Below are 17,940 nucleotides of genomic sequence, written 5' to 3' on the forward strand. Positions count from 1 at the left end.
GCAAGACATACGACGTACATGAGACTACCGTAACACTTTTACAACTTGGATCCCTCCACGCGACGGCCTGCCTCATCAAAGCTGATCTTCTTGCCCGAGTTCAGTGACTCCTGAAGAGCACAGCCAATCTTGACAGCCTGGACAGCTCCAGTGAGCTTAAATGGAAGGGCTGTGTTATCGAGGACAGCAGCAGTGAACTCGTTGGATTCCGCAACAAAAGCATGCTCAAACCTGCCGTAGTAATCGCCAGGGATCTGTCGTCGAACACCGGCAGCCTCGTGCATCTCCACCAATGTTCCGACAGGGTTCGCATTGATAGCGATTTTACCCTCGGTGCCGATAATCTCAGACATATCGTGCTGTCCGGCTGCCATCATACGCGAGGAATAGAAATAAGCAACTTTTCCGCCATAAAACTCTACCAGACCGACGGCGTTGTCGACATCGTTATGCTTGCGAAGGTCTGGCTGCACTGCTGTGATACCAGTAGCGACAACGGATTTGACGATTGAGTCTTGTCCAAAGTACCAAAGGGCCAGATCAATGTCGTGAATGTTGCAGTCGACAAAGATACCGCCGCTGAACTCGGCGTAGGCCACGAAGAAGCCAGAAGGGTCGAGCTTGTCGCATGTTTGGGATCGGAAGATAGAGGGACGGCCAATAGCACCACTGTCCATTCGTTCGAAGGCGTCCCGGTATGAAGCATCGAAACGACGAGAGAAACCGCACATGACTTTGAGGTGAGGTTTCTTTGCTGCGGCATCGACGACAGATTGTGACTGGAACAATAAGTCAGACACAAGCTTAATCAAAGGAGGGAAGAATACTTACAATCTCAACGCTTGTGCTAAGAGGCTTTTCGCAAAGAACATGCTTATCAGCTTCAATGGCCTGGATAGCTTCCTCTGCGTGCGCAGTAGTGACAGTAGCGACCACAACTGCCTGAAGACCAGGGTGCTTGAGCATCTCTTGGTAGTCATTGTAAATAACAACGCCCTCGAGATTAACCTTGGCCCATTCAGCTTCTTTTGGGATGGGAGTGAAGGCTGCGACGAGTTCAGCGCGGGGAGTTCTGTTATGGAAATTGAGGGCGTGACGAGCGCCCATGCGACCGAGACCGGCGACGGCGACTTGGAGCTTTGGGGAGGACATTTTGGAGCAGAAATTAAGAAAGAATTGAGCTTAGAGGTTGGGATGAGCTCGAATGTCTGTTGGGTTTCAAGGCGTCGAGATTGATGAGTGAAGGACCAGAGAAAGGCAATCATGGGCGAGCTCTTGTCCCTTATACTTGGAGTCTTCTCTCGGTATTCGGAAAAGAGAGAGGCTGTCCTTGTGTTTCCCAGACATTTTCTCATCGTCTTCCCCATATTCGACTCGGTGTAAGTCAAGGATCAACCCGAGCGAGTGAACCCCGATACCCCACGTTACACATGGTGAAGCGGTCTGTTTGTATGTGTATTGATGCAGAAGTAATGCAGTGACATGTTAAACTAACAGCATATCTATTATCTCTGTAAACATATAGCTAAGTTACCAAGTTCTCTCATGTTAGACATGCAAGTTCGCGATGCGCTCACAAGTGGATCTAAGAGAATATTACCTGATGCGGTAAGAAACTACGAAGTATCTTTTCGGCGCCTCCTACCGTATTTGGGCATTTTGGTCAAGCCAATTGATCGTCGTTGTCCCCCACATTGCAGCTGAGGCTTGACTCTGGCCCTACGTGATTGGAAATAATGGCCGAAGAATGGGGATTCTAGAATCGGAAGATTTCTCCGCCAATGCTTTCTACTGAAATTTACGCCGTTGGAATAGTTACCTGGGTGGGTACATATACTGTGTATTACGTCCAGGTTACTTGGATTGGCTGGGAGAATATTTCGCTAGAATACTTCGTTAAAATTATTCGGTAAAATCTCGAATGAATAGACCACTGTAGTTATTGGGTCTCACTATGGAAATCTTTGCTAGTATAATGGACTTGGATTGCCAGGTGAGCTTCAGGGTATCAGAAAAATTGACCGTCGGAAGCAGGAGACGAAAGTAGTAGGTCAGTTTATGCTCCTTAGACTATAGCTCTTAGGCTACTTGTCTTTGTTTCCTAAGACTTAGGATGCCAATTTTCTGCTGACTACGGAGTAGGTGAGGCAGCTTTGAATCAGCTATTCATGCCTAGAATATATCTCTGGTCAAGCAGAGTAAAGAAATTATTCTATTTCTACCAGTCTATTGGCACTCAATCTTAAGAAGAAATTGCATGAAACGAATGCTGTAAACTCTTTGGTTCATATCTTCTACCAGATCATATCAATCTCGCTTTACACCAAAACCATAATCGATCAACTCCATAGGAAGGTAAACAATTCAGCCCCAAACATCTTCAAGCCACTTGTTTCCCTTCTTCGCCGACTCGGCCCAGCTTCGAGCCTCTTCATCAGTCCAATTGTTCTGCTTCTTCATCGACTCCTCAACTACATTCCCAACCTCCCTCGCCATAGCCGCACGACCACAAAAGTAGATACTGGCACCCTCTTGTAGAAGATCACACACTTGACTCTTTCTCTCTTCCACTCTGTCTTGCACATACTTCTTAGGCTCCTCTTCAGCTCGCGAGAAAGCATTTACAACTTCAAGGCAGCCTTGCAGCTTTTGGGTAACCTCGGCAAGTTCATCGCGGTAGAGGTAATCTTGATCCGGGGAGCGACATCCGAAGAACAAAAGCATCTTACCGATGGGCTTTCCGACAGCTTGGAGACGAGCTCTCTCAAGAATGAAGCCACGGAATGGGGCGAGACCTGTGCCAGCAGCGATCATGATGATTGGCGTTGAACTCAATGTTGGGAGTTTGAAGTTTGAACGACGGATACAAGCAAACACCTTGTGACCCTTGAGAGCATCACCAGGGCCAGACAAGGCATACGATGGAGCGTCGGGACCAACATCTGGCTGTGAAGCATCGCCATCGATGGCGTTTCCGAGGGCGTAGAGGTAGTTTGTCGTGATACCACGGATGCACTTGCTTGGGTCTTGATGCAGCGGCGACTTATCAACGCCCACAGTGATTGAAAGTTTGCGAGCTGAGACTGTACTCGAGGAGGATATAGAATAGTACCGTGGCTGAATGCAAGGTAACGTCTCAACGACGTACGAGAGAGGCAGATTGAGCCAGACGGTTCCAGGAGCGACGAGATGCAACAGACGGCCCATGGTGATGTGATTGCTGGCAATGTAGGTAGCATACGCTTCCTTACTCTTGGCCAAAACTGCCAATGCCTCAGCACTTCCAGATGAAGGTGCGAATTTTGCCAGTTGTCCGACAGTCTCTCGAGACACTGGCGCCGCTACTTCAAGATAATGGCGGAACAGCGCCAGCGCCGACGTAGGACTAGGGATCTTACTAGATGCACCCTCTTCAAGGGTTTGAACGAGGAGAGGGGCTTCAGCTCGGTCTTCCAAGCCAAGAGCTTTAAGAAGAAACTGGACTTCTTGATCGGGATTGATCGGGTAGATGGCTAGATGATCGCCAGTTCTGTATCGAAGTTCAGGTTGATCCGAAATATCGAGCTCCATGTGGAGACAGTTTCTTCCCGGAGACGTGTAAAGTTCTTGAGATGACTGGATAGCCAGAGGGCGAATAGGAGAGTATTGCTTTACAACCTTTGCAGGTCCGCTTCGGTTTGGGATAGGTTCTCCAAGATTGAGGTCCATGATATCAAGCGAATCATCTTGTATAAGCCGAATGCTCGGCTCGTATGGGATATCACGCTCTTGATAGCCCAGCTTCTCTTGGAAATGAGTATAAAGATCATCCTTCCAAGACAAGAAGTCTTCCTCAGTACCGCCCTGGGCATCATTTGCTTTGCCAGTAGGCATGAGCCGTTGAGCACCAGATTTGTCAAGATGTTGTACTACAACGTCGATGACACGGTTATAGTATCTGTAACTGGTGTTTCCAAGACCAAAGGCCATATACCTCAAGTTAGGTAGTTGGATATTGGATGTCTTGGTAAGCCAGTCCCAAAAGGCGGCTGTGTTGTCACTGGGATCGCCTTCACCGTATGTAGATAGGATGAAGATTACAAGTTTGCTTTGAGAGAGATTGGCGATAGATTCTGGATCATAATCGCAAAGGTCAGCGCAGAGAGTCTGGAGACCGAAGCGAAGATGACACTCTTTTGAGAGTCTGTTGGCGAGCATTTCCGCGGTGCCGGACTGAGAGCCCCAGAAGATGACAACATCCTTACCCTGCCGATTGTTAGCGAACTTCATCGAGTAGATTCATCGGTAAAGCATACATTCTCTTCTAATCTCTTGGCTATATCGCGAGTTGCTTTGGGACCTGAAGAAGCACCGCTCTTGGAGCCCATGCGTTCAAACCAGACATGATGGTAAGGATCCGGTCTATCCCAGGCGATGCCTCTGAGGAGATATGCTGCTGATGCAACGCCGAGGGCGCTCAAAGCAGTGATATCAGCGACTGATTGGGGAGGACCCAACTGGGAGAGAAGAGTGTCGGCTGCAAATAAGTTTGTCATGATTTCGGCTGTAGGTGAAGGATAGTTTGGCAATTTGACCTGGAGGCAGGAAGAGAGAGTTTGGTATTCATATTTGTTTTGGTCTTTCCTATAGGGTGTACGGAGAGTTGAAGGTATTCGCAGACTTGTTTTCATGTTCATTGCACTCAATGGGGAGAATTACCCGATTCGGATGTCTCGTTCTAGATTCGACTAACTTAGTCCCTTCCTTCTGTTATTCCCACCAACCCGAACCTTGATGTGTAGATCATCCCGCATCTTCGCCTCTCGTCTCCATATACATCATGCAGTAGTATCTGTAACCAGTAAACAGGACGATAAAGGAAATATTCTCAAGTCGGCAACTCCAGATTCTGTCATCTGTCCTACCCCACGTTTTGTTCCCCGCAGATCTCGGCATTGCTGAGGGGTGTCTGATGGGGGTATCGATAGTCTAGACTAACACTCCCCAATATTTCCTAAATCAGCGTCTTTCTCTCTTTTGTCAGATATGGCAACTAAGCCATGGCATGTGTATACGAATTGGGTCAACACAACACTCCATTGTTGAACTTGTGTTGTGTAAAGTATATCACATCTCCCAAGACCTCAGCCTGTTCGTCAAGCTCTCCCTCTCAATCTTCAAACGACCTTCAAAATGTACGCACAACTTGTCACTGTTTCAGCAGCTCTATTCCTTGTCACATATTTAATTCTTTACCCCATATTCCAATACCTCCGCGATGCCAAGGGTCTTCGTCGCTACCCCAACTTCCACCCCTTGGCGGGAATAACCAACCTACCCTTTGTACGAGAAGCCGCTAGAGGTTTCCGCTCAAAAACTCTCTATGAGATGCACAAGACCCATCCCGTGATTCGCACCGGCCCCAACTCTCTTTCCTACGGTTCCGTACAGGCAATCAAGGATATCTACGGCCACGGCACGAAATGCACAAAGGGAGAGTTCTATGAAACTCTTGCTGGAACGCATTACCACCTTGCCGATGTTATCGACAAGGCAGATCATGCTCGGAAGCGTCGTGCCCTTTCTGCTGCGTATGCGCTGAAGAATCTCGAAAACTGGGAGTTCAAAGTCGCCGATAAGGCAGAGAGGTTCATTCGTGCTGCTGACGCTGCTTGCACTTTACCTCTAAAGGAGGGATTCACGCGCCCTAACCCCGAAGACCTTAAGTTTGACTACCGCGCCTTTACAAACTTCTTCACACTTGATGCCATTGCCGACATTGGCCTCAGCGAGCGTCTTGGGTTCTTGGATCAGGGCCACGATCTTGTCAAGGCTGAGAGAATGGATGGATCTATCCACAACGTCAACTTCCGCGAGTGTCTTCACTCAACAGCTCGCGCCCAATCCATTCTGGCTTGGACAGAGAAGTGGTACAATGCTAATGTCGAGATTTCAAAGTATTTCTCCAAAGATTTTAGCAAGTGGTGGAATCTGAACGAGGGTTGGAACGATATCGTCTATCACCGCGCAACTCAGCGCCTCGAACGGTACAACAAGGGCGAGAGACTACCCGACTTCTTTCAGGCCCTGATGGACCACAGTGAGGCCAACCCTCCTGGCCTCGAATGGGGAGAAATCGTCGCTGAAGTATCGATAATGATGAATGCTGGATCCGACACTACGGCTATTGCCATGAACAATGTCATGTACTGGCTCCTCAAGAACCCTTCTTGTATGACCAAGCTTCGCCAGGAAGTCGACTCTGTTTTGGACCCAGAGGAAGTCGTCGCTCCATACGACAAAGTCAAGCATCTCCCCTATCTTCGCGCCTGTTTGGACGAGTCGCTACGCATCACACCACCCACCACTTTTGGTCTTCCTCGCCGCACGCCACCCGAAGGCTGGAATATTCTGGGTGATTATATCCCAGGCAACACAACTGTGTCCATCTCAGCATATGTTGCTCATCGAGACCCAAACATCTTCCCTGACCCTGAGGCCTACGTCCCAGAACGCTGGCTTGGGGAGAAGGGCAAGGACTTGCAGTCGTACTTCATCTCTTTCAGCACTGGAGCGCGTGGTTGTATCGGCAGGAATATTAGTTATCTGGAACAAACTGTACTACTGGCTAGTGTAGTGCATCGGTATGAGTGGGCACTGCCTTTTGCCGAGTGGGAGCCGTCCAGGACTGAGGCTATGAATCTTGCACCAGGGCCCATGCCCCTCAAGGTTTGGCGTCGGGACTTGGGAGGGGATGAGGATAATGAAAAGCATAGCTAGAAGAACAGAATTATTAATTGTGATAGCTTTATGAATTTGACATATTTGGCCAATACATGGAGTGTTTAGTGTCAGCTGAACTCGGTGACATGAGCAGGCCATCTTAAGAACTGTGGATTGCCTTGTGTATGTACGTATAGAATCATCATCATCATACTAATTGTAAATTACTGTTAAGCATCCCCGCGATTGGCATTCCAGAATTCACATTTATAGGAGATTCAGTCCAGCCCCAAGCCTCCTTCAAATACTCTTGTCTATTTATCCGTTAGTCTCGTGATTTACTCGATATTAAGTTGTTCTTACACTGATCGATTCGGCCACCCAAATTGAACATCTGCCTTTTGAAGGACATTATAAAGGGCTTCTTGTTCATATAGATTATTAAATCGATCACCAGCCATTGTTATGGCGAGGCAGGCATATCTAAAAACGATTAACACGAGATAATGATAAACTAGCAATGGAAAACATACGCAAAACCTGTTGGGTTTCTTTGATTCGACTTGTGCGTGTTAGCAGACGCTGTTTTGGTCAAGATAGATAGACTACTATACCTCAGCTACTCCGCAAACCATCCTGACAGTCTTTCTTATTTCTTCATTTATCGTCTTGGCTGCTTTAGCTTGTCCGGGACCCAGTTTCGGTGTTCTGGGGTTATGAGCCGCAAGTAGAACCTTGATCAACAAGTAATGAAGTACTCCTGTGACAACTGCATCGTTAAGATAAAGCGCTTGTGGGAAGAATCCAGGAACATCATCACTTTCGTTGATATACATTGGATGAAAGTGCCACGGCCTTTCTGCCCACCATCTCTCTTGGGCTTCCTGTAGTCTCTCCCACGCTGAGAAGCTCTGGTCTTCGGAACCGTAGCAATAGCGAAGGCACGCAGCACATTGCAGGATGGTCAGGTTTGCAAAGGTACAACAGGTATCATCATTTTGGACGAGACGCGAGATATCTTCCAGTGCAAAGTTGGGGTCAACAGGTCGAGCTTGCATAAATGACATGTGTATCTCTTGCCTGAGGGCGACCCAAAACGCTGCGCGGCGGAGGCCAGTGAAATCAAGAATCTTTTCCTGTGCTGCGACAAAGACTCTTGTGCCAACAAGATGTGATTCGCTGGCTGTTTCGGCGGATGTGAGAGGCACATCGAGTTCCTCCATATAGCGAAGGATCACAATTGCCGTAAGTAGGTTCTCATCCATGACAGCAGCGGAACTGGACAATGCTGGGATGAGAGCATCGAGACAGTTTTGGTGATATCTATCACCGATCAACTCATCAAATCCATCCACTCTGCTTAGGCGTTTGGCAGAGGCAGCGAGTACTGCGTTCATCAGAGGAGGGCACAAGACGGCTCGCCGAGGAACAATGGTAGCAAAGTGTCGTTCACTGTCGCACAAGTCGAAAAGAGGGGCAAGAACGTGAATGAAGTTGTAAAATAACATAGCCTCTTGTGGATCTTGAAGCGGCCACCTTGGTGCGTCGAGGTATATACCAGAGATGGCTTCAGTGACATGATCAACTGGAATTGATAGATCTGTCTGGCGGGAGCTTGCAAGTGCAGCAGCGACCTGAGGACTCGCTACGCCAAGAATGATGTCGTTGTCGGATCTTTGACTAGGTGATAGAGCATCAGGAGGGTTCGAACGAGGAGTAGCAGTCAGCCATGGTCCAGCAGAAGAAGAACTCAGGGCTCGCTTCTTGGACGGGCGTTGGCTGTCGTTGGAAGGGGTTTCTGTCAAGTCTGCTACAGATCTAGGCCTGTCCTGTTCCACGGAATCTTGTGACTGGAGTTTATAAAGAGGATCCAGAGGTGGTGAAGAATCGATATCATCCCCGAAGCTATCCAAGGTATCAAAGTTGGCAGCACCGGAATCATGAATGTTGATCACGTCTGTAGTTTCGTCGACAAAACTTAGGGTTCTGGTTGTTTTGACCCATGGTTGATCTTGAGAGAAATTGTATTCTTTTGCTTTGGCTTCGGCAGTCTTGCCAGAACGTATACTTGGTGATGGGTGAGTGAGTGTAAGAAGGACCGAGTGGAGGCAAGGAACTTACCTGGGATTCAGACCATGACGAAATCTCACACTATAACCACGTACACACTCAATATCACTCCTTCGACAGTTTGAACATGTTTTGTCGTTATCGCCTGTAGAAGTTAGTGATTACGAAGGAAGAATGAGGTCATTCAGAAGAACTTACACTTTAGATGCCTGTCAGAGATGGAAATAGATACTAGTTAGAGCCAGTTACTTCAAACAAGACAACAAAGTAACCGCACTATCAACGGACGATATTTCCTGCCCTGATAAGATAAAGACAGACTGACCTTTGCCTGCAAACCTAGGAACAGCATCTGTTAGCTACCTATTACAGGTCTAGTCTTAGGGTAGGTAGGTAGGGCAGTTAGCTTACTGTACATGGATTCAGAGGCCTGTTAGTAGCCGTCGATGAAGCCTGAGGCTCTTGCATATTCATTCCACAATGAATGAAAATAGGAAATAAAACTTGTGATGATAGATGAGGTAAATGAATGGAAAGAAAGAAAAGAGGAAGTCCCATTTTAACTTAAAAGGGTAGTTACCTCTTTGGGACGTAAACGGTAATTCTGCCCGAGCCGGTGCTGGTAAACTCCGCACCTACGCTGAGCCTCAGTGGATCTAGTACCGAACTTTAACGTCATACTCCCTGGAAGCTCACTGGCGAAACGCCCCGCCTACCCCGTGGGGTTGAAGCAGTCTAATCGTGATGTAGAATAGCCTCAAACGTTGATCATCTGGGGAAGAAATAGTTCATGCTCTACTGAGAGATTTTCGGAGTGTACGTGCCTAGCCAATGGTCGAGACTGTATCTCTATCCAATCATTGCATGCGTCGTTTTCCCCGTAGGCAATTGATAGTCAGTATATGTCAACTAATTCCACGTTTTTCTTTCTGAGAAAGGAAATTCTTTCTTTTCGTCAATTTAAGATAATCAGGTTTTGGTGTAGCATCATATACTGTACCAAGTTCAATATCTTGGTTCATGTAGTGTGCTTCACGTTGAACATCAGATATATAAAGAGACGTTGTCGGCATCAAACATTCCAGTTCATCTCATTCAAATCAGCATCACCCTTCTTACTTCTGCAATCGCATCAACTCATTCTTCACCATTCAAACTCTTCATCATGTCCGTCAAGGAAGACTCAAAAGGTCATCTTGAGCATCTTGAACACAACAACTCTCCAGACTCCATCCAAGAGGTCAACATCGACGACCTCGATTCTATCGAGCAGACTAAGACGGGCAAGTTCTCCTGGCTCGTCTCCATCACAGCTGCCATTGGTGGCATGCTCTTTGGTTACGATACCGGCATCATCTCCGCCGTCCTCGTCTACATCCACCAAGATCTCGGCAAGACTCTTACATCACAAGAGAAAGAACTCGTCACTTCCGTTACATCTGGTGGTGCTTTCATCGGAGCCATCTTTGCTGGAGCAACAGCTGATCGATATGGACGAAAGGTAGCCATCTATGTCGGCTGTCTCCTATTCATTATCGGTGCAGTCGTCCAAGCTGCTTCTTTCTCAGTCGCTCAAATGACCGTTGGCCGTGTCGTTGTTGGATTCGGAGTAGGCTCTGCTGCCATGATCGTGCCCTTGTACATTGCCGAGTGTTCGCCCTCAAAGTACAGAGGACGCATGATTGGTCTTGACAACATGAGCATCACCGGTGGACAGCTTCTCTCATACGGCGTTGGAGCCGCCTTTGCTCATGTTAATAGCGGATGGAGGTTCATGGTTGGGTTAGGAGCCCTTCCTGCCATCATCCTAGCTTGTCTTCTACCCTTCTGTCCTGAGTCTCCGAGACAATTGATTTTCCATGGGAAGCCAGAGGAGGCCGCGTCAGTCATCCGTCGAATCTTCCCCAATGGTACCGAGCAACAGGTCCAGGATAAGATCCGACACTTAACTCATCACGTCAATGAGGCCAAGGCTCTCAATGCTGGAAAGTCTGGCTGGTGGGTGTTCAAGCAGCTCTATGTTATCCCTGCCAACTTCCGAGCTCTTGTCTCTGCTTGTGGACTCATGGCCATCTCCCAACTTAGCGGTTTCAACTCTCTCATGTATTACTCGCCTCTTCTCTTCTCACTTGTTGGCTTTTCTAACCCCGTCGCTGTTGGTACTATTATTGCTGGAACCAACTTCATCTTCACCTGGGTTAACCTCATGCTCGTCGATCGTGCAGGTCGACGAAGAATCCTTCTGTGCACAGTTCCCTTTATGGGAATTTTCCTCATCATTGCTGCTGTCTGCTTCAAGTTCATCCCTATCAATCACGATTTGTCCCTTGCATCCGATGCCAAGGTTGGATGGGCCGCTATTGTCGTTCTCATCTCCATGGTCTTCTTTGTGGGATTCTATTCTTCAGGTATCGGCAACACCGCCTGGCTTTCAAGCGAGTTCTTCCCAATGGAAGTTCGCGCTATGGGAACCATGATGCTCACCATGACCTGCTGGGGCTCCAACATCATCGTTGCCTCTACTTTCCTCACTCAGATGGAGAATACTACCCCTTCAGGTGCCTTTGGGTTCTACGCTGCCATATGCATTCTCGGTTGGGTCTGCATCTACTTCTGCTACCCTGAGGTGAAGGGAATGACATTGGAAGATATCAGGGACATCTTCCAACACGGTTTTGGTGTTCAGCGAGCACGAGAGGTTCAGAAGGAGATGAAGATGGCCAACAAGGCAATCACTTCTGAAGTTCTTACCAAGGCTTAGTTGAGGGTCTTTACTTTCCACCTTTGTATCAAATCAAGTAGCTTTGTATTTCTTTCGTTAAAGAATCCATTCTATTCAAATTTCTATGCTTGTATTAGGTGAATCGTAACGTCATATCGCTTAAAAGGGAATCTTGACGCCAGAAGCTCGCAGCTTTTGGAAGACTCCCTCAGGGTCATACTTCTTGCTAGCAGCACGAAGCTTGGTAAGAGCCGCCTCGCCAACAGTGGCTAAAGGGTCCTGGCTGAGGTGAGCGTAGTTAATAAACTTCCACTCCCAGAAAGCGCCCATCTCCTTTGCCTTCGTCTCGATATCTTCAATGTACGCTTGGAGCAGAGGCATGGCGTCCTCCTCTGTCTTATCACCCTTGGCAGCCCAGGTAAGGAGGAACATGATACCATCTCCGTCAGCAGTGTAGAAATCCAGACCCATGACGTTGCCGCCGTTGACTACACCCTTGTCGGCGATGGCCTTGGTGATGGGTTGGAACATGCAAAGCGTGTTAAGTCCGGACTCGCTGCTGGGCATGAGAGCTTCGAGGTCCAGGTTGAGTTTGTTGTACTTGTCAACGACATAAAGGAGTAGCTCAGCGTTGGGCTTGAAGGAGCTGGTGAACCAGATGTTTCTAAAGTGAGGAGGCTGACCGGAGCCAAGTTCCTTGGTGACTACGCTCAGTTTCTCGGAAACGGTGGTGTCAGCCTGGATATCAGGGACAGTGTAGTAGGCATTAAAGGCAGGAGGCTTGACCAGGCCCTTGGTGTTCTCAATAGCGGCATTGAGGATGGTACCGCCAGCAATGGCAGGGAGATAGGCCCAGTAGACGATGCTGCTCGAATTCTCGTCCTTGGGAACGTTGGCGGTAAAGTCGATGAGGGCGTCGATCACAGCAGGACCTGATTCGGGCTTGTACAAGAGGTTGCCACCCCAGATGACGGGGTTTGAGCGCTCGGCAAATTCGATGGGATACAGGTCGATACGAGTAATAAGGCCAAAGTTGCCTGAGCCGCCCTTCATTGCCTTTGGAGGGTCAGTAAGAGCTACAGGTTAAGAAGAGATGAAGTTAACATACCTGCCAAAGATCAGCATTCTCGTTGGCGTTGGCCTCGACAATTTCGCCATTAGCGAGAACTACTTGCCAACCAGCCACTGTATCACACGTCATTCCCTATAGTATGTAAGCTTGAGTGAAGTGAGTTTGAACACATCAATGACTTACATGAGATGCAGAGTAAAATGAGTTTCCCCCACCAGTGACGAAGCCACCAACACCAACTGTTCCAGCACGGCCACTGTTACAAATAAGTTAGCAGAGCACACAAGATCAAACTTATGCAACGTACCCAGCAACAGCGAGACCATAGGGGATAAGAGTATCGTAGACATCTTGCCAGTGACCACCAGGTCCAACAGATACAATATTCTTCTCCTCGTCATATGTCGTACCATTGATGTAGCCTTGGCTCAATTAGCATGTGTCAAAGCTGTCAAAGCCTAAGTGATGTTGGTCTCGACTTACCAAAGTCAACGGTGATGCCCTCGTCAACCGAGTTGGACAGTGCAAAGTTACCGTGGCCACCACCTCTGATACCAAACTGGCACTGGTTTTTTGTAATGACCTTCATAATTTTGGAGACATCTTCGGCAGTTGTAGGCAAAACCATACAATCAGGCTCCAAGGCGGCACTGATAGACCAGTAAGAGTCTATGCGGTTACTCCAGAGAGTCTGGCCTTTAGTGACGACCTTATCTCCCAGGCCAGCTTCTTCTAACAAGGCAGCGCACTTAGACTTGGTGTTAGTCATGATGTCTAAAGAGTATGGGGTTGCCGGTGATAGTGGTGTAGATGCAGAGTGACGGGTAAACGCAAGAGATGCGAGAAGAGTGTAAATAGTCAATGTCAAATGTACGCCAAAGCGCCTTGATCGACGATTTGTGTTTCGTTCGGGAAGCCACAAAACTTACGCATTGTTCAGGACTTGACTGGAGCATCTTGACGCCAGCACCGGCGTTCAAGGCTCGGGTAGCGAGATGTTGAAGTTTCATTATTGCAACGTTGTGATATGCAGATCCCGGAGCGACAGTACTAAGTTGAATAAACGAAAGGATACCCTCGGTGTTAGTATCAAAGGGATATGATTAAAGAGAGACGAGTCAAGGGTAAGGATCTACAGAATATCGAGAGAGGAATGTGGTCTCTTATTTAACAGATCACTACTCAACCGGACTACGAATACCGTCGATCCCTTGCAATACAGCTGACCAAGAGGTAAAAAGAGAGCTAGAGAAAGAGACAACGAGGCTATTCCCAATCCTGACTGAGTTACCTGAAAATGGAAGCATTGAAGACTCAGCCCATTACCACCGGAAACTCCATGTATAGCACGTTAATGTCGGAGAACGAGGACAGAACAGGAAGTAGTCTAAATGCTATAGGCTTATTTTAAGTATACACGGATACCGGTAGTCCAGGTATCCGTTGGGTGGTAGATGGGTTGAAACGAAAAATGGCTTGCAGCTTCTTCTCTGGGAGTACCGCATAGAGACCAAGACTTGCCAAGAGGCGTTTCGGTTGTTTTTGTGCATTGTAGTGTTGCGGTAGTGCAACCAGGGCATGCCCAAGGACCCTTGTATCTGAGCATGCGCCGCATCTGTGGAGTATATAACTTGGGGGTTTTATAGCTTATATTACAGGGATGCGAGTGTCGTTGATAGGGATCTATAGACAGATATACGAGTGTAGTGCATAATGTGAGCAGTCTCTCGATGGAACGTCATTTCTTTGAAGAGCACTGCAATTCTTATTGTAACTCTTATGCGTAGCCAATGAGCCCCTCAGTTCCATCAGTCATGCATCAGTTATTGTTCTCGCTCGCCGTCTTTAATACGAGGGCGAAGGGCAATGACGGCCCACATAGTGTTGATCAACCACTATACAGATACATCCTTACTAGTAATCATGGAATGATCTTCGTCAAAGACTCCGCGTTATTGCCATTCGTTCCGTGGAAATATCCTTTAATTCCGCTGGTCTGACAGACGCCTTGACAAAACAAGACGAAATTGCTTAATTACTGGGTCTCCCCATGATAAACGAGTCGGGCAGCGGAATGAGGAGAGGCTACTCCGTAGAGAGACAGGTAGAACCATGTAAGAGGATTTAAATCAGTCATTGACGCAGGTACAGACACAATAGAATAGCAACATGGCTTCTCGGACCTTGCCCTGTTGCAGGCATGACTCTGATGGTACACAAGACACTGATGGGCAGGACAGGGTTACCCTTGGTTATATCGTACAGTTCGCTTGACCTGAACTTTACGGGCAATAAGGAATCCTGTGACATGTTATTGTCAGTTACTACAGTGTAAGAGTGATGTACTCATCAGGGACCACCCACAGAACAAAGTGTCTGACTTAGGTGAGTATAGCTCTTGGACCAAGACTCAACTGACAGATCAAAAATTAATCCTTGCATCTCTCCTACATCAGTAACTGGTATACATGAACGCTTTCTTAATCGAATCAAGATAAGAAGCAACCACCAGCTTCACTAATGCAGGTACTCTGCACTGGACGAGCTTGCCCCTTCTACATCGCATAAACGGCTTTCCCGTAGGAGTACCATTCCCGGTTCTTAATAGAGGACATATAAACCCTTTCAGCTCTCGTACCGAATCCTCCGACACGATAAGCTTAACATCGGTTCCTAACCGAATGAGCTCTCTTGGCACTTCGGGGACTCTCGAAGATCCTTTTGGTCTCCGATATTCTCCTAGTTCGCTCTGTGGTCCGTATTCCTACCGTTTCAAGACTTAGTCTCCAGACCTGTTCACAACTGGTGGCGAGAGGGTAAAGATATGAGAGTGTCCTGATGAACTGTCCTGTCACTCTTACTCGTATTGTGGCTCGGACTCATAGGCTTCTATACCACCTGCCCGGATCGGCAGTCCATCTCCAGGGCTTGACCCTATTCAAAGGCCAAGCCCAAAAGTGCGGAATGGCGTCTTCTTTAGGGCTATTGGAGCGTTTGTTTTAAGGAAACTCCCTGTTTGTACCAGATCGCCAAACGGAAATCTTTGTAAAAAACTTGTTTAGCCTATAGGCAGTAGTAGTTGCAGTAATTATTGTATCGTGGATGCCAGAGAATATGTCAGTATATAGTTACCCCTTGCATGTCTCTTGATGTACAACTGTTTCGAGCCGCATTCTCTTCGGGTTACATTTGAAGGAGCCTCCATCCCCTCTGTTTCTCCTCTTTGTCTTTCTTGTCTCCTCGATAACTCAACCAACTCAACAACACACTCCTTTATCAACAAGAACTCCGAGACGATGACGACGATAGATGGAGTCTTGGTGCTCTTCCCACCGCCAGAGGGCTACGTGGTGAACTTTGACAACCCAGCAAGACAAGGTGTTCCAGATGCGTATCTCGTAGCTGGGTTCGGGTTGGCCATCAGTTTCCTCTTCTTCATGCAGAGGATGTATGTCAAGGTATTTCTCACGGGAGGATTGCAGTTCGACGATTGTGAGTCTTTTCTTTTTTTCTTGCTCTGTTGGTTCACGGGTGAAACAGGCGATCTTTGCAAGGATTGCTCGGATGTTGTTGACGTGATCGATCGACCTTGACGAGATAGAATACTGACAATTTGCATAGGGTTACTCATATTCTCATATGTAAGTGCATTCAATTACGGACACTATATCACTACCTAGGCAGCGCCAATGGCTTGTACTATTTGTTTAGATGACCTGGTTGCGTTGAATAGATGCTAACCACTACACTTGCAGATACTCGCTGTCGCTACAGTAGCTTTATGCCTCGGTAAGTCTTATTGAGGACCCTTTTAGACCTTTTATACTGATCATTCAATAGACATGTTTGCTTCAGGGGCTGGAGGTGTTCATGCTTGGGAAATACCGATTACAACATTTAATAGATATCTCAGGGTCAGAACTCACCGAACTCTCGACTTAAATACTCATCTAGAGGAGAAAGTACTAACATACTATTGAATAGGACGTCTACGTAGCTGCCATTATATATGTTGTCTGCGGATCTCTCGCCAAAATTGCTCTCCTAATCTTCTACCTCCGCCTGTCTCCTCAGAGATGGTTCAAGATTGCCGTTTACTCCTCCATGTTCTTCATCAGCGGATACACTATCGGTCTATTCTTCGCCGTCATGTTTGCCTGCCATCCAATCAACAAGAACTGGGATATCACTGTTACAGGAGGTAGTTGCGTCAACCAGCCAGTCTTGTACTTTGCTACAGCAGCCGTCAATATCGCCAGCGACGTCATCCTTTTTGTGCTCCCACTCCCCATGGTATTCAAGCTTCAGTTACCTTTCAAACAAAAGATTGGCCTGATGGGAATCTTTACAATTGGTTCTTTGACTGTTATCACATCCATCGTGAGGATATCACTTCTGCCAGGAATGTTAAAGAGTATGGACTTGTCTTGGGAAATTGCATACCCGAGTATATGGATGTAAGTACTCCCTGGTTCGCCCCAAGATCTTAATCTAATCAGGTAACTTGTAGTATCGTCGAGTCAAACCTCATCATCATGTGCGCTACGATGCCGACACTCCGCAAATTCTTCAAGCACGTTGCACCCAAGCTCATCGGAGAGTCTCGCTACGGCAGCAAAACAGGTCGGTCTTCGAAATACGGCAAATCAGAAACTGTAGGCTCCAAGCTTGCTCCTTCATCCCAAGGCCGACGCAAACGAACAAACTACTCGCAATTTGATGAAGGACGTGATTCACCTGCTGAAGACTTTATTATGGGACCCATGAAGGGCGTGAGACATGAGACGAGAACAAGTGTAGGGAACGCGGATGATACACAAGCTGCTGGATGGATGGACTCGGATTCAGAAAAGGGTATCGTTGGTGGAACGATCAACCCAGCCATCTTACAGATGAAAACTGTGACGGTACAGTATGAGAGTTGATTACGATATGACACGAAATGTTGGAAGTTTAGAGGGATGGTAATGGAGGAGGTTTGGACAACAGTCTTTGGAATTCAAGATACCACTGAGCAATAACTTATTTCTTTTGTACTATACGGTCTTTGAGCATTATATACCAATATCAGAATGCGGGATGGGTTCTGTTCAGAACTCTGGCAACAGTTTATACTGCAGTCTTGTATGATTCTCTGTCTACCAAGATGTGTTTAGTTCAGGGCTTTGCGTCAGTTTCTGGTATCGATCTGATCTATAAGGATCTGATAAGTCAATGGGTTTGCTAGCAGGCTAGTCTAGGTGTTGGTTTTGACAGCTAACGCGGAGCTAATAGGACTCTAACTAAGCGCTGGTACCATATACTGACTACTGGGAACAATGGACACTTTGGCAAACGACTATAGTTTATTCCTCCTTTGTTGGCTCAGTCAGTA

General features: G+C 47.3%; 7 protein-coding genes across 7 annotated transcripts; 3 read left to right on the forward strand and 4 right to left on the reverse strand.

The window, feature by feature from the left end:
* Positions 1-38: 38 nt before the first annotated feature.
* On the reverse strand, positions 39-1,152 carry FSST1_009524 (uncharacterized protein; the record flags this gene model as incomplete). Its single annotated transcript, XM_083226506.1, has 2 exons — positions 39-779; positions 832-1,152. 2 exons carry the CDS (start codon positions 1,150-1,152, stop codon positions 39-41), a joined length of 1,062 nt encoding a protein of 353 aa, XP_083085485.1.
* A 1,212-nt stretch (positions 1,153-2,364) lies between these two features.
* On the reverse strand, positions 2,365-4,535 carry FSST1_009525 (NADPH--cytochrome P450 reductase; the record flags this gene model as incomplete). Its single annotated transcript, XM_083226507.1, has 2 exons — positions 2,365-4,245; positions 4,296-4,535. The coding sequence occupies 2 exons, from the start codon at positions 4,533-4,535 to the stop codon at positions 2,365-2,367; spliced, it is 2,121 nt and encodes a 706-aa protein (XP_083085486.1).
* Positions 4,536-5,172: 637 nt separating this feature from the next.
* FSST1_009526 (cytochrome P450) lies at positions 5,173-6,759 on the forward strand (the record flags this gene model as incomplete). The annotated part of the gene is made up of 1 exon (XM_083226508.1): positions 5,173-6,759. One exon carries the CDS (start codon positions 5,173-5,175, stop codon positions 6,757-6,759), a length of 1,587 nt encoding a protein of 528 aa, XP_083085487.1.
* A 151-nt stretch (positions 6,760-6,910) lies between these two features.
* FSST1_009527 (uncharacterized protein) lies at positions 6,911-9,240 on the reverse strand (the record flags this gene model as incomplete). The annotated part of the gene is made up of 6 exons (XM_083226509.1): positions 6,911-7,016; positions 7,066-7,185; positions 7,236-7,264; positions 7,317-8,769; positions 8,853-8,917; positions 9,184-9,240. The coding sequence occupies 6 exons, from the start codon at positions 9,238-9,240 to the stop codon at positions 6,911-6,913; spliced, it is 1,830 nt and encodes a 609-aa protein (XP_083085488.1).
* A 697-nt stretch (positions 9,241-9,937) lies between these two features.
* Positions 9,938-11,533, forward strand: FSST1_009528 (general substrate transporter; the record flags this gene model as incomplete). The annotated part of the gene is made up of 1 exon (XM_083226510.1): positions 9,938-11,533. One exon carries the CDS (start codon positions 9,938-9,940, stop codon positions 11,531-11,533), a length of 1,596 nt encoding a protein of 531 aa, XP_083085489.1.
* A 120-nt stretch (positions 11,534-11,653) lies between these two features.
* Positions 11,654-13,576, reverse strand: FSST1_009529 (FAD-binding oxidoreductase; the record flags this gene model as incomplete). Its single annotated transcript, XM_083226511.1, has 6 exons — positions 11,654-12,550; positions 12,603-12,698; positions 12,750-12,822; positions 12,874-12,988; positions 13,050-13,314; positions 13,496-13,576. The coding sequence occupies 6 exons, from the start codon at positions 13,574-13,576 to the stop codon at positions 11,654-11,656; spliced, it is 1,527 nt and encodes a 508-aa protein (XP_083085490.1).
* A 2,286-nt stretch (positions 13,577-15,862) lies between these two features.
* Positions 15,863-17,491, forward strand: FSST1_009530 (uncharacterized protein; the record flags this gene model as incomplete). Its single annotated transcript, XM_083226513.1, has 6 exons — positions 15,863-16,058; positions 16,188-16,207; positions 16,322-16,355; positions 16,407-16,480; positions 16,551-17,023; positions 17,077-17,491. The coding sequence occupies 6 exons, from the start codon at positions 15,863-15,865 to the stop codon at positions 17,489-17,491; spliced, it is 1,212 nt and encodes a 403-aa protein (XP_083085491.1).
* Between the last annotated feature and the right edge of the window lie 449 nt (positions 17,492-17,940).

The sequence above is a fragment of the Fusarium sambucinum genome, chromosome II, assembly GCF_050947815.1.
Source record: "Fusarium sambucinum isolate potato_lamoka chromosome II, whole genome shotgun sequence".
Classification (NCBI taxonomy): domain Eukaryota; kingdom Fungi; phylum Ascomycota; class Sordariomycetes; order Hypocreales; family Nectriaceae; genus Fusarium; species Fusarium sambucinum.